Source organism: Phaseolus vulgaris, chromosome 9, assembly GCF_051622355.1.
Source record: "Phaseolus vulgaris cultivar YP4 chromosome 9, ASM5162235v1, whole genome shotgun sequence".
Taxonomy (NCBI): Eukaryota; Viridiplantae; Streptophyta; class Magnoliopsida; order Fabales; family Fabaceae; genus Phaseolus; species Phaseolus vulgaris.
The window spans coordinates 30994719-31010364 of NC_143506.1; the positions used below are offsets into that span (position 1 = coordinate 30994719).

The 15646-nt window shown below is 36.2% G+C and overlaps 2 protein-coding genes across 6 annotated transcripts; one reads left to right on the top strand and one right to left on the bottom strand.

Moving 5' to 3' along the window:
• Positions 1-97: 97 nt before the first annotated feature.
• Positions 98-15074, top strand: LOC137820016 (heparanase-like protein 1). 5 transcript variants are annotated; one of them, XM_068623778.2, is made up of 11 exons: positions 98-533; positions 1152-1231; positions 1312-1579; positions 1732-1768; positions 1884-2067; positions 2926-3074; positions 3162-3395; positions 13175-13364; positions 13501-13626; positions 13758-13860; positions 14290-15074. In XM_068623778.2, exons 3-11 carry the CDS (start codon positions 1370-1372, stop codon positions 14695-14697), a joined length of 1641 nt encoding a protein of 546 aa, XP_068479879.2. In that variant the 5' UTR covers positions 98-533; positions 1152-1231; positions 1312-1369; the 3' UTR covers positions 14698-15074. The 5 variants fall into 5 exon arrangements, with proteins under 5 accessions (XP_068479879.2, XP_068479881.2, XP_068479882.2 ...); XM_068623781.2 differs by having other exon boundaries at positions 180-484; XM_068623782.2 differs by lacking the exon at positions 98-533 and adding an exon at positions 680-875.
• On the bottom strand, positions 8348-11950 carry LOC137820017 (uncharacterized). The gene is made up of 2 exons (XM_090294818.1): positions 10991-11950; positions 8348-10662 (listed from the first exon to the last, which is right to left on the bottom strand). The coding sequence occupies exons 1-2, from the start codon at positions 11948-11950 to the stop codon at positions 10210-10212; spliced, it is 1413 nt and encodes a 470-aa protein (XP_090150944.1). The 3' UTR covers positions 8348-10209.
• Positions 15075-15646: the final 572 nt, after the last annotated feature.

Consider the following 15646-nt stretch of genomic DNA (forward strand, 5'->3'; position numbering starts at 1 on the left):
TTCTTTTTTGTTTTAGAAAATAAAAGAATATTCAGTGATTTCTTTTCTAATTTCATTTTTCTCTAAATTTTCTTACTTTTTCCATAACCATAAAAGAGCACACATGAGAGGATAATGGAGCAATAATTGTCCCTGTTTGATTAATCATTGTTAACGTTGTGCAGTTTATCTTATTTAATGTTTGACTCTACAGTCTCACAAGAGAAGAACGTAGAAGAGAAAGGACCCATGTTTTCTATTGGATTTTTTTATTTCTTATTAATATGGTGGGTGCCTCTGAGCATCAGACATACCGACACTGAAAACCAAAGCAAAGAAAAAACACTTTTTTCCGCCATTATTGACACTCACTCCTGAGACTCATCAATGGCGAAAGAAGCTTCAAGTTGACAACCCCCATCTCCAAAGTTTCCTCCTTTCTGTGCCCCTGCTTCTGGTTTTTCAATTTTCTCTTCTGGGTTCCTCTTCTTCTTCTTCTTGTCATGTGAGTTTAGTTCAGAGCTCCACATTTTTGCATCAACTAGTCAAGGAAGGTCAAAACCCACTTCATTTCACTCTTTTTGAAGATTTTAAATTACTGTGGCAGTTTTGTCGTGATCTTCAATATTGTGGCAGACAAACGTGATAGATGCAGTCACTAATAATTTTTTTTTTAAATCTTGATACCGTGGCTGAAATCGTGGTCACTGATATTTTTTCAAACCTTGGACCTTCTTATTTAATACTATTATCTCATAATTCTTTGATGTTTCATTCGGATCTCGATCTCTGCATATAAAATATATCTGAGTGCTGTTACGCTTCCGGTGTCTCTGTTTCTGGTTAACCTTGTTAATGGATTTATTTTATTTAATTAGCGTGTGATTTTGATCATGGTAAGAATTCTGACTTTGAAATTATTTCTGTAATGCTCCAAATTTTGAAAAGTGGTTCTCTATTTTTTAGTTGCCTTTCGCTACAATAAAGTTGTTTAGGACACTGTAATTCATGATTGGGACACACCATGATAGGACACCAGTGTTACTCTTCACTGGTAACATCAACTAAGTAGTTCTAGCTTATGTTTTGAAACTATCAATTTGGGTGATCATAATATTCATTTTATTTTATTTTTTTTAAATAATTTTGAGCACTATTACTTTCCATTTCAGGAAATTAGGCGATCATAATATATATTCCCCTTGTAATCTTCTGGTTTCCACCCAACAATTTAACTATGAGCAATCATTAGGTAGTGTTCATTTAAATGTTTTCCAATTATATAGCTTGAGAAAATCTCTCTTAAAATTTTCTTTATATCCTTTGCTGCAGTTGGTTTGGATTAGTTGTGTTGGACTTGGAGGCCGCTGCTTATACAGTTGATCAACTAATGAGATTCCTCCTTGCATTGTTTCTTTTGTTGGCTTCTCTTCAAGCCAATTTAAGTCAAGATATTGAACATGGTTCACTTCTAGTAGATGGAGCTCAAACAAAGGCTGAAACAGGTGATAACTTTATTTGTGCCACTATTGATTGGTGGCCTCATGACAAGTGTGACTACAACCATTGCCCCTGGGGATATTCATCTGTTGTAAATTTGGTGAGTATTTTGAAATTCATTTGTATGGGAAATGAAATGAAACACTCTACAATTTATCATCCCTTTCCACTCCCACCTCTCCTATTTAGAACCATGGATACCAATTAATCTGTTTTATTCATTGTTCACTTCAATGTGGATTGATTTTCCAGGACTTGTCTCTTCCTTTCCTTTCCAAGGCCATCCAAGGTGTGTGTATATTTGCATTACTTCTTTATGATCTAGAAAGTCTTTATGATATCTTTAACTTTGGAGTATTTATGTTAAGTATGATGTTATTCTTTTTGTAATGGTTGCATGATAGCACTCAAGCCATTGAGGATACGACTTGGAGGTTCTTTGCAAGACCAGGTTCTATATGATGTAGGAAGTTTGAAGTCTCCTTGTCATCCCTTGCAAAAGATTAAAGGTGGATTATTTGGATTTTCAAAGGGATGTTTACACATGAAAAGGTGGGATGAGCTGAATCAGTTTTTCAATGAGACAGGGTGAGAAGTTTAACATTGATACTTATCTATCTTCACCTCCTCCATTGTCCCCTCTTCCTTCAACTCAAAGCAAAAGTATGAAAAATAAGATGAGCTATTTAATGTGGTACTTTAACAAAGTAATGACTTTAATTTGCTTGGGTCACATTTTTAACATTAATAGATGCTGAAGGAGTCTCTTCTTCTGTTTAAATGTTTCATCACAAAAGTATATGCTAGTGAACTTCCCTTCATTGGTAATTGAGACTCACTAGTGGCATTCTTAGTTATTTTCTTAAACTTTGTTTTGAATGAGTCTACCGACTTAGCTGTTTATTAACATGCAGTTTATATCCAGTCATTGCTTGTATAATAGGCTCTATAATTGTGTCACTAAGTTATTCTACCACTCTTGATCACAAAACCTTGCAAATAAAAGCTTATATGACTCTACCGACTTACTTTCTTATTCCAATAACATGCAGTTTATATGCAGTCATTGCTGGTATTATAGGCTCTATAATTGCATCTCTAAACCGTGCAAATAAAAGCATATTATTTAACTTGATTATCACACTCTCTAGATGCTTTATTTATTTTAATTATTATAGCTTCTATATTCCATTTTTGCAAGTATTGGTGTAGATTTTTGTTCTGGTGAATATCTGAGATATTAGTCTATGATCTGTAGGCTTGATTCCATTCCTATTACGTGACTTTGTCTAGATAAATTAAGACATGGAATACGAATGTCAGTACATGCATGATTAGTATACTATGTCTTTATATGCATTATGTAATGGTAAAGGGTAAAGAAGAAAGGATAAGGGAGGAATTGTTTAGCTGTGATGTAATTTAACTGGAGTTTGGCACTTGCAGGGCCATTGTGACGTTTGGCTTGAATGCACTACATGGGAAGCACCAGATTAGTCATAATGTTTGGGAAGGAACCTGGGACCCGACAAATGCTTATGATTTTATAAAATACACTATTTCAAAGGGATACAAGATTGATTCATGGGAACTTGGTAGGACTAAATATAACAAGTGGAAGGGTTATTTGTTATGTTTATTTTTGTTTGAATTAACCTTTATTCTTGAATCTGCTGCTGTAGGGAATGAGTTGAGTGGTAAGGGCATTGGTGCAAGTGTTGGGGTTGCACAGTATGGGAAAGATTTGATAAAGCTTAAGCAAATTCTAGGAACATTGTACGAGAACTCCAAGTTCAAGCCTTCACTTGTGGCACCGGGAGGATTTTATGAAAGACAGTGGTATGACAAGCTTCTTCAGGTTTCTGGCTCAGGCATAATCAATGTTCTGACTCATCATTTATACAATCTGGGCCCAGGTTTGACTGTCACTTAATTCTTTCTACTATAGGCTTTCTTGCCAAATGTTTAATAATCTGAAACTGCTGGAAAGTCCTTCCTTTGCTTCTATTTCTCATTCTTGTGGGTAATAATATTGTTAGGCAGGAGCAAGCACAACAAGGTTATAATAAGACAGCATTGCTTCTTTATTATAGGAGAAGGTTTAAAAATAAAAACTAAGAATACAGTTTTAAGGTAGTTTTTACAGCTAAGAGTTAGTTACAAAAAGGAGCCCTTTAACAGGAAGCCTAGAGGAAAAAGGGAAGGAGTTTTTGGGATTTGAGAGACTTGTAATTGGAATAATCCAGTGGAAAGGAGAGTGCTCCTTTGTAGCATTTTTTTTTTATGTTTGGTGATATAAAGAGGTTATCCTTCTGATTGCTAACAATTTTGGTCCTATCTGTAAGATCTACGAGTGGCATAATGAAAAGTAGAGTGAGGGCTTTGGAGAGATGAGTTGGTGAACAGAGGAAGGAGATTGCAGACCTGAGAACAAACACGACTCTGGTGAAAGAAAGCATACCGAACATGAGAGAAATAAAGACTTTACCTGTTGAAGGGAGTGATCTACAAGGATTTGATAGCAAGGGGAAAAAACTTCTTTGAAGTACAAATCGTCAAAAGGTTGGAAAATTACGCCCAGGCTTCATTAGCATGGAAGGAAATGCTAACCATTGGTTCAAATTCTAGTGACAAAAATCGAAGAATCCTTTTGATAGGACACAACCTCCTATTATGAAGGTTTATTATGAGAGAAGAAATAAGAGAAAAAGGGAATAAAACTATTATGTAATTACAAATAGTTGAGAGTCAGTTACCGTGTCAATAGAGTTAGTTGTTGTTTAATATATATATATATATATATATATATATATATATATATATATATATATATATATATTAAACGTGCTACAATAAACGGTGCAGCACATGAGTAGACCTTCATATCAGGAACCTAATTCAGGTTTTCTTTATCAAGGTGGAAGAGGAATTGTGTCTCGAATGGACACTCAAGGATGCAGCTTAGTGCATGTTCAATGAGTTTGGACAAACATGGCATGGGGTAGGAAATTGTTCTCTGGGTTGTCAATGGGCCAAGGCTCATTTGGGTCAGATAGGGTTAGAGATTAGAGAAACCATGAACCTTTCATATCTTGAATACGAAGCTTTTGGTCCAAATCATAAGTGTCTAGAAAAGAGTTTGAGGATTGTTCTTTTAGCTTAATGAGGCAAGAGAGATATGGCAATTAATGTCAAAAGAAGAGGGTTTTGTTGAAAAAAGGAGGATGAACACCAAGAGTTAAATTGTTAGTGGTTAAAATTATTAACTTGGTTAGTTGGGGATATGATTTGACCGCAAGCAATGAAATTATAAAGGGAAATATAGCGTCGAAAGGTGTTGATTCTAATTGATAGTGGTGCTGGTGACAACTTCATATCAACATGTTAGGTATAGAATTTGGGGTTGAAGATTGGTCCGACAAATTTGTAAAAGGTGAGATTTGGATGTGGGTATAAAAGAACTCAAGGCCAATATAAGACCTAAATGTGAAGGTGGGTGATTATAGTTTTGGGATGACTTTATTGCTACTATAGGTGAGGTTAACATCAATTGAAGGACCTTTACTGTGACTTTTTGTCATTGAGATCAAAGGGTAGAAATCATAAGAGATCCTAATTTATCAAAGGCTTTTTTTTCATCCCGAGCATTGTTGAAGTTAACAAAAATAGAAGTGGTTGCTAGGCTTTGGATAGTAGAAGCCCAAGCCACTTAAAGTTTAGAGAAGCAACAACGGAAAACGTCTATGGTTTCTACAATCAAGGATAGGAAACTTCAACAAATCTCTAGAGTTCCAACCAATCTAAGTGCAAGATGGACCCTAGCAAGTAGGAAGTTGGTTTCTGATAAAAGTGAGCTTAAAAGGAGCAAACAGGGAGAAGCCAAAGTCCAAAAAGGAGCGAATGGAAGTTGCTGCATTGAAGTGATTAATTCTGTGACTAGTGCTACAATCGTGCCACTGCAAGCTGGGTAGAAGGAATGTCAATGAGGTGGTGGAGATAACCAATATTTTGGTGTATTTTGATGGTTTTGTAGCTGCAGTTTGCAGTGCTTATACGAGCACGGTGCTAGCTGGAATAGGATGTCTAGCTTATGCAGCAAACATTATCTATCTATTGCTTCTGGGGTGTTTGTTCATCTCTTTATTCTTGGAGATTCTTAATGTGATTTGGTTTATGTAAAAGGGTTAGGATACCCCTTTTGTATCCCTCTTAATTTAATTTCATTCTTTGTTGATAAAAAAAAAATACTTACTATTTAAAGAACCTAAAGGCTTACATCAGAGAAGTAGACCATCACATCCCTGTCAAAGCAAGTATTCGCATTTTCAATAAAATAAGATTGGATAGTGGATGCCTTATCAAGGAAAGAAGAAGACAAAGAGCTATGAGCCATATCTAAACCTTTTTGGCCGGATATTGTGTCTATTGATGAGGAGGTTAATATTGACCTGATTTTGTCAAAATCAAGGAGAAATTAACCAAGGATCCAAACTTGCACTCCCATTATATTCTGGAACATGAACAATTGTATCATAAAGGAAGATTGGTGTTGGAAACATCATCACAGTGGATTCATAAGTTACTACAAGAGTATCATTCTTCGACTATCGGGACATTCGGGGACATTTAGGAATATATTTCATTTATTGCAAAATTGTGCAATCTGCAAAATTGAGCAATCCCTTTATTTGATTGGCGCAGAACCTTATGAACAAAGATGATACTTTGAGACAACTGAAATTTCATTTGCGAAGAAATCAAGCTCAAAATGACAATTCATGATAACGATCATATACCTTCTAAGATCAAACTAGGTGATTTGGTGTTTCTAAAAATTTGGCCAAGTAGACGGAGTTAAGTCTAACAAGCTTCATCCCAAACTGTTAACATGTTACTATGGACCATATTTGGTTCTTAAGCAATCAATGAGGTGGCTTTTAAATTACAATTACCGCAACTAGCTTGAATTCATCCTATGTTCTACATATCTCAGCTCAATAAGGAAATAGGGGATCATTAAGTGGAAGTTGCACTACCATTAGAAGTGCAAGAACATGTGTTAATTCGGGCTTACATTTAAGGTATTACTCAAAATGATGCACCCATACAACAAGTATCAATGAAACGGAAGGGGTGCAATGGAAGGGGAAAACAACTGAGGAATTGTTAGGTTCCCAAACAGAAAACCCAGAATCCCTCCCAAGCACAGCAAGAAGAAAGAAACTCTGTTTTATTACAGTGCAGAACAGAACACCCAAAAGGGTTACAAAGAAAAATAGCTCCTTTCACACAGGTTTATTCCTGTCAACTTCATACAACAATTCAGATCCCCTTCCCCACAGTAGGTTGGTCTTTATTTAAAGACCCCCTCACCACAACTAACTAACCCAACAATTAACTAACCCGCTCAACCCTTATTTTTTAAATTTCCTTCTATGATACACCCTCCAAGTGCTGTCTTTATTTTCCTGCCTAACAGGAATCCACGTGGGAAGATTTGTGTACTATACCAAATAAATTTCCTGATTTTAGCCTTGAGGAAAATTTTGGTTTTGAGGGTGGTATTGTATGGCAAGAGCAAGCACACCAAGTTGATAACAAGATATAGGAGGTTTAAAAGAAAAACTAAGAATACAATTGTACGGTAGTTTTTGCGGCTAAGAGTTAGTTAGCATAAAGGAGCCCTTTAATAGGAAGCTCAGATGGAAAAAGAGGAGTTTTTTGAGATTTGAGAGACTTGTAATTGGAATAATCTAGTGGAAAGGACAGTGCTCCTTTTTAACATTTATTGTATGTTTGGTGAAATATATAGAAGTTTTTCTTTTCATTATTCTTCTTTGAAAATAGTGTTAATTTCTATCAAGTTTAGAAGGAATAATATTTTCTTCTATATAAATTATGAGGTCATTAGACCTATATATACATGAGAGCTTGCTAGTTATTTTAGGAAATATGGACAACTAATTCTAGAGAAACAAATCCCTATGATTGTGGGATTGTTTCTAAATACATAATCCTAATATTAATAGTAAGATACAACTGTGATACAAAATAAAAATATAATAAGGATAAAATATAAAACTTCCTAAACAGTTTTGACACTTCCCCTCAAGCTGGTGAATAGATGTTCTCCATTCCCAGCTTGGATATAATTCTTTCAAAGTTACTGCAGTTCAGTCCTTTGGTGAGTATGTCTGCAAGTTGACTCTGAGTGGACACATATGGGGTGCAAATCAAGCCACTGTCTAACTTTTCCTTGATAAAATGTCTGTCCACCTCGATATGTTTAGTTCTATCATGCTGTACTGGGTTGTGGGCTATGCTAATTGCAGATTTATTGTCACAATATAACCTCATAGGTTCATCCCATCTTATCTTCAAGTCTTCCAATATAATCTTCAGCCATAGAAGTTCACATATTCCTTGGGCCATTGCTCGAAATTCTGCTTCAGCACTTGATCTAGCTACTACACTTTGTTTTTTACTCTTCCAAGTCACTAGATTTCCACCAAGGAAGGTGCAGTATCCAGTAGTTGATCTCCTATCCACAACTGACTCTGCATAATCTGCATCCGTGTATGCTTCAAGACGAACACTTTTGTTTCGTTTGAACAAAATCCCTCTTCCTAGAGTCCCTTTTAAATACTGCACAATTCTAAGGGCAGCTTGCAAATGTGCCTCCTTTGGTTGGTGCATAAATTGACTGACTAGACTCACAGCAAAAGCAATGTCTGGCCTAGTGTGAGATAAGTAAATAAGCCTGCCCACGAGTCTTTGGTACATTTCCTTGTCCACGGCATTATCCTCCTCCGCACTTCCCAACTTTATATTTGGATCAACTGGAGTACTTGCTGGTTTGCAGGCTGTCTTTCCTGTTTCTCTAAGCAAGTCAGTAATATATTTTTGTTGAGATATGAAGATTCCTTTCTTGGAATGGGCCACTTCAATTCCCAAAAAATATTTAAGTCTCCCTAATGTCTTAATTTCAAATTCCGTGGCAAGACATTGACTTAACGTTTGCTGCTCCTCTTTGTCATCTCCAGTTATTATAATATCATCTACATACACCAATAATATTGTTACTCCTCCTGAAACGGAATGTTTAATAAATAAAGTGTGATCTCCTTGGCTCTGTTTGTAGCCCAAACTTGTCAAAACTTTGGTGAATCTTCCAAACCATGCTCTTGGGGATTGTTTCAGCCCATATAGAGCCTTTTTTAGCTTACAAACGGTTCCAGCAGCAACCTGTCCATCATAGCCAGGGGGCAACTCCATGTATATTTCTTCTTCAAGGTCTCCATGTAGGAATGCATTCTTCACATCGAACTGCTGCATATCCCAATCATGATTTGCTGCTAATGACAATATTACTCTGACTGTGTTCATCTTAGCAACCGGAGCAAATGTCTCCAAGTAATCCACTCCATAGGTTTGAGTGAATCCTTTGGCTACTAACCTTGCCTTGTAACGCTCAATAGTCCCATCAGCCCGATACTTTACAGCGTATACCCACTTACACCCTACTGGTTTTTTTCCAGTTGGTAAGGTGACAAGCTCCCAGGTCCTGTTCTTGTTTAGTGCCTCCATTTCCACATCCATGGCTTGTTTCCATTTCCTGTCAGATAATGCTTTAGATACAGAGGAAGGTGTGGGTGTAGAGTTTAAGTTTGTGAGAAAGGTTTTATGGGTAGGAGAGAATTTTTCAAAGGATAGGAAATTTGATAGAGGGTAAAGTGGCTGTTGGGTGCAGGTTCTGGTTCCCTTTCTAAGGGCAATAGGAAGATCCAGGTTTTGATCCTCCTGTGCTTCTGAATTTTCCAAAATAAACTCATTAGAATTATTGGAATTTCTAGGATTAGAAACTGTTACCTCATGTAAAGATGGTAGGTTGGATTCTTGGACATGGATAGATTCTGGAATGACCTTTCCTCTTCTTGAATATACCAGATTTTTTCCGAATTTCCCACCACCATTAGGTGCAGATTCAGCTGCTGATTCAGGTGCCTGTTCAGGAGCTGATTCAGGTCTTGCTGCTGGTTCAGGTGCTTGTTTTGTTCTTGTCTCAGTTTCAGGGACAGCAATGCTATTTGTCCCAATTTCAGGTCCAAATGCCATATTTGGAAGCATGAGAGGCTCATCTTCCTCTCTTACATTCTCCCCTTGAAGATGAGGCTGGAAGTAGCTCTCGTGTTCGTTGAATGTGACATCCCTTGACACAAAGAATCTCTTTGACGGGGGGTGAAAACACTTGTATCCTTTTTGTGTGGTTGAGTACCCTAAGAATACACATTTGACAGCCCTAGGGTCCAACTTTCCCCTTTCATTACTATGAACATGCACAAAGGATACACACCCAAATATTCTAGGTTGGAGTTTATTTGTAGGGTTTAGGTGTGGGTAGAAGGAGGATAGGACTTCCATGGGGCTTTTTGATGCTAAGATTTTAGAGGGTAACCTATTGATTAGGTAGGTGGCCGTAAGAAGGGCTTCCCCCCAAAATTTCTTAGGGACATGATTTTGAAAAAGTAGAGCTCTAGTTTGGTCTAATAAGTGCCCATTTTTTCTTTCTGCAATCCCATTCTGTTGGGGTGTGTTAACACATGAAGACTCATGAATTATCCCTTCCTTTTGGCAAAAAGAGTTTAGCACCAGGTTAAAGTAGTCCTTGGCATTATCAGACCTAATTCTCTTGATATTAACTCCAAATTGATTTTTAATCATAGACACAAACTAAACAAAAATGGAGCTAACCTCAGATTTATGTTTCAATAGGAAAACCCAAGTCACCCGTGTACAATCATCTATGAAGGTTAAAAACCACTTAGCACCTGAGATATTAGGAATATTAGCAGGACCCCAGACATCAGTATGGATAAGAAAAAAAGGGAAAGGACTCATTTTATTACTAATGGGAAAAGGTACACGCTTGTGTTTCGCAAGCTCACACACCTCACAATGGAGACTCTCCACATTTAAATTCTGAAACAAGGAAGGGAAGAGCACTTTTACAACTTGAAATGAAGGGTGTCCTAGCCGACAATGATATAGTTGAGCTTTCTCTTTACTGGTCATGGTGGATTCAGATATGAGAGAGTGACTATTGATACCAAGATTAGGATCCTCCATGTAGTATAGGCCATTCCATTCTCTAGCATGTCCAATCGTCCTCCCTGAGTTTTTGTCCTGAAATACACAATAGTTGTTATGAAAAACAACGTTACAAGAGAGATCTTTTGTGAGTTTCTGTACAGAAATCAGATTGGTGGACAATTTAGGGACATGAAGGACATGTTTTAATGTTATAGATGGGCTTATTTGGACTTCTCCTTGACCTGCGGCAGTTATACATGTTCCATCTGCTGTGGAAATTTTCTTGTTGCTAGGACATGGGATATATGTGGAGAAGTATTTAGGTAGAGGGGTCATATGGTCAGTAGCACCTGAATCTACCAGAATATGTTAAGGAGCACATACCTGAGGGCTTCTCCAATTTACTAAGAAAGGACCTTACCCTTTCTATCTCTTCATGATTCAGCTGGACAGATTCTTCTCCTTGTCCATTAACAATGTGTGCTTGTCTTTGTCCTTCCCTTTTTGGAGGGCCTCCTTTCTGGCCCCATTCTCTGCTTGGGGGTTTTCCATGTAATTTCCAGCACTTTTCCCTTGTGTGGCGCGGCTTGTTGCAGTAGGTACACCAGACTTCCTCCTGTTTTTTCTCTATATTGGAAAACCCGCTTTTCTTCTGGTTAGTTAGCATGGCTGTTTCTCCTTCAGCTTTCATTGCTGAGCTTTCAGTAGTTGGGGTCTCCAACATCAGTCCTCTCCTGCTTTCTTCACTTCGAATAATGGCTACCACTTCATTAAGCCCTGGGACCTTCTCTTTTCCCAAGATTTGGATTCGAACCTGATCATATTCAGGATTCAGGCCTACCAAGAAATCATAGACTCTATCTTGTTCAATATACTCCTTAAGGATTGCTGAGTCTTCTGAACATTTTGCTTTTATAACTCGGTAGTGATCCAATTCCATCCATAGGGACTTGAGTTGATTGGCATATTCTGTAACAGATTTGTTTCCCTGCTTGGCAGCCACGGTTTTCACTTTTACATCATATATTTGAGCAGCATCCTTGGCCTTAGAATAGGTTTGTTCTACTGCCTCCCAAATTTCCTTTGCTGATTTAAGGAACATGCAGGTATCACTGATTTCTGGGACCATTGAATTCCACAGCCATGCCATGATCATGGAGTCTTCTTCATCCCATGATTTGAACTTGGCATCCTGTTCATCAGGGGCTATATCAGTCAGGTGACTGACCTTTCCTTTTCCTTTCAAGATGGTTCTAATGAGTTGAGACCATTTGAGATAATTTTTTCCATTTAATCTATAAGCAGAATGAACATTCTGCAATTCTCCAGCAGTTTGGGATCTGTCCCCAATAGGATTCACGATCTCAGTGATCTCAGCCATCACAGTGATGAACAGTAGCGGCGGTGAACAGTAACCGTGATGAACAGTGCGTGGTGAACAGTAACCGCGGTGAACAGTAGCCGCGGTGAAGGCTACACAGCAATGAAGGCTGCGATTAGGCCAAGGTTGTGCAGCAATGAAGGCTGCAGCAAGGCTCAATGTTGTGCAGCAATGACGGCTGCAACTTAGGGTTTTCAGGCACGGTCAGAGACTCCTAAAGATCAGGAGCTCTGATACCATATCAAGTTTAGAAGGAATAATATTTTCTTCTATATAAATTATGAGGTCATTAGACCTATATATACATGAGAGCTTGCTAGTTATTTTAGGAAATATGGACAACTAATTCTAGAGAAACAAATCCCTATGATTGTGGGATTGTTTCTAAATACATAATCCTAATATTAATAGTAAGATACAACTGTGATACAAAATAAAAATATAATAAGGATAAAATATAAAACTTCCTAAACAGTTTTGACAATTTCTAACAAAAATACTGGCTTGAGTTAAATCAGTTGAGGCAATAAGGCATGTTCATTGCTTCTCTTTCATGACAAGATAGATGATGGGTCTGTTTGGACAAACTTTTTCATAAACACTTTTAAAAGAATAAAAAAATTGAAATCAGTTTCTCCACAAGCTAACATTAACTTCTAAAAATTAGCTTATAATACATAAGCTCATTTTAGCTTATGGAGAACCTTATTACATTTGTTCTTATTTTTCTCTCCTTGAAGTGCTTATGGAGAAACTTGTTCAAGCAAAGCTTGAGGTCTATTATCATATTTGTTTATGTATTGCATTCTTTTAAAGGAAAATGCTGCATTTTTTTAAAAACTAAATAATTGCAAGAGTTTGCTAGAGTAGAGTATGATCAACCTTTTTTGACAAAACTCATTATCCAGAGGGCTAATATATGAAGATTGTTGTATCCTTGATTATCTCCAAAGCCACCCAAAGATTGTTACGCTAATAATGAATGGTAACATGAAATTGTCCTGTGTAGAACTACCTGCTCATGTACTTCAATACAGTCAGTATTTCTGTTTAATTTATTTTTCTCATAAATGCTAGAGACATGCGCTGGCAATTGATATATTTATTTCAACATTTAACCTTATCAGCTTATGTTGTACCAAAGATGATATACTTTGTTTACAAGTTGGAAAAATAGTGTTGTTTGTCATTCATGGTCAGTTTCTAAGTTGATTTCTCTTTCAGGTAGTGATGAGCATCTTGAAAGTAAGATTCTAGATCCTGAACGCTTAAGCAAGGTGGAATCGATTTTTGGCAATCTTTCTGAAACCATTCAAACATATGGTCCTTGGTCTTCTGCATGGGTAGGAGAAGCTGGTGGGGCATACAACAGTGGTGGCAATCATGTATCTAATACTTTTCTTAACAGTTTTTGGTAGGTGATATTGGTTGTCTATTCCTTCCATCATTTTATGTTCCAATTATTCATAGCTGAAGTTATGATGTTATATTAGCAAAAACAATTACTTGTGATGTGATTCTTTTAAAGTTTTGAAATTGAAATGGCTTAGGTACTTAGATCAACTTGGAATAGCATCCAGATACAACACTAAAGTCTATTGTAGGCAGACTCTAATTGGAGGGAACTATGGACTTCTCAATACCACCACCTTCACTCCCAATCCTGACTACTACAGGCAAGTACAGATAGAAATTGCAAAAAACACAGAAAAAGAATACCCTTTTTTTTTCCTTAAGGTCACTTGATGTTTTATGCTATCATGTTTGAGCATAACTAAACCTAGTTTCTGGTTTTGTTTCTAAACAGTGCACTTTTGTGGCATCGATTAATGGGAAAGAAAGTTCTTACAGTTTCAAGTGATGTTTCTTCACCCTTTTTACGCACTTATGGCCATTGTTCAAAAGACAGGGTAAGTTCCATAATTTAGTTCAACTTGGATAGTTATTGAATCACATTATTATCTGGTTCACTCTTCTATATATGTTTTTATTAGCATTCCAACTACCACAAAATCAAACATGATATAACATCATATGAAGCTTAGCACACTTACACGTGATATTTAAATTTGACCATTAGACTCAAGAATATGTCAAGGGAAGTTATAGGCTCAAAAGTTTATAAAAATTGAATTTTAGCTCATCCACCCAATAAAAATCTTTGATTACTTGTTTTTGATGGTCTGTTATATATGACATTGTTGGTAATGAATTTGGGAAAATTTGTTAAATAAATGGAATTTGATAGAACTTGAGCTTTACATTATATGACTTATCATTCTGACTCATTTAGTACTTTTTTTAGCATATTTCTAGTTCTTATCAATTTCATTCTACAGGTTGGTGTGACATTACTTCTAATCAACTTAAGTAATGAGACTCGCTTTACTCTCAGTATTCGAAACCCTGTGAGTGCAAGTATTGAAAAGGAAGTGGCCACAAACATCCATAAGGAAGACTCATTCTTTGATAAACTGAAGAAGGCATTTTCTTGGGTAGGAACAAAAGGGTCAGAGGTGACATTTAGGGAAGAGTACCACTTAACTCCAAAAGATGGTTATCTCAAAAGCCAAACCATGGTGCTTAATGGTATTCCACTGGAGTTAACAGAGCAGGGAGATCTTCCAAGGTTGGATCCAGTGAGTAGTAATGTGCGATCTCCAATATACATCACTCCTTTGTCCATTGCATTTGTTGTATACCCCAACTTTGATGCTCCTGCATGTGCTTCACAGCAAAAACATTAGTTGAAGGATTATATATAGCAAATAACTTGGCAATTGCAAGCTCATGGTAATTGTAAGTAGTGAGCTATTATTGGCTTCAGAAGAAAGTTACAACCTTGCAATAATTTAGTATTGAAGGAACATGCAAGTTGTATCATCTACTTGTAAGCAAATTGTTTGATCAAATTTTAGTTTCAAGTCCAATGATAAAGAAGTGATTTTGTTTCACTCTTAGTTTGGCAAAGCCATTTAATTCCGTTGTAAGAAATCAACATGGTTGACAAATAATATTCTTTTTAGTGTGGTTAAGAGATTTTATTCAAGTTTGTGTGTATAAGAGAAATATTGAGAGAACTCAGTCTTCTAAATGTCATTTGAAAGGTGGTTCCAGCTTCTCATATTCTTCTTGCATAACCATTTATTTCAAAATAACCACGTTATATTTTCTATTAAGTTATGGTTTTCAAAGTTGTTTTTGGATTTTTTTTAATTTGAAATAGAGAATTACTTATTCCATTGTAACTATTGATTGTACAATTTGATACACAAATCGTTTTATTTTGAATTGTAAAATAAATCAAGAGATTTTTCTTCTTCCATCTTTACTTGATTTCGCTTCTTCTCATATTTTTTAAGTTTTACTGATTAATTTTTCTTAGGATGATTAGTTCTCTTATTTCTATCATTTTCCTCGTTTTATGGTGAGAAATGTGATATAGGAGAAATATAAGGTTAGGGGTTATGAAAGACTAATTTCGGATTCATTTTATAAAAGATATATGTTTTCTTTTTAACATTTTATATGAAATATTTTTAGAATCACCATTGTTCTTTCATATGAAAATCTTTGATTATGAAATGTTTTATGAGAATTGTTGAAAGTTATTTTTATTTTAAAGTTAAACATAACTTTAGTGTGATAAAGTTTTAAGAAGTTCATATTTCACAAGTTGTTTAGAAAAAGAAATTG

Coding starts and splice junctions, on each gene's coding strand:
- LOC137820016 (XM_068623778.2), top strand. CDS start 1,370: ATGAGATTCCTCCTTGCATTGTTTCTTTTGTTGGCTTCTCTTCAAGCC. Junction 1,769..1,883: donor CCTTTCCAAGGCCATCCAAG/GTGTGTGTATAT, acceptor GTTGCATGATAG/CACTCAAGCCATTGAGGATA. Junction 2,068..2,925: donor CAGTTTTTCAATGAGACAGG/GTGAGAAGTTTA, acceptor TGGCACTTGCAG/GGCCATTGTGACGTTTGGCT.
- LOC137820017 (XM_090294818.1), bottom strand. CDS start 11,950: ATGGCTGAGATCACTGAGATCGTGAATCCTATTGGGGACAGATCCCAA. Junction 10,663..10,990: donor ATCATGAAGAGATAGAAAGG/GTAAGGTCCTTT, acceptor TGTGTATTTCAG/GACAAAAACTCAGGGAGGAC.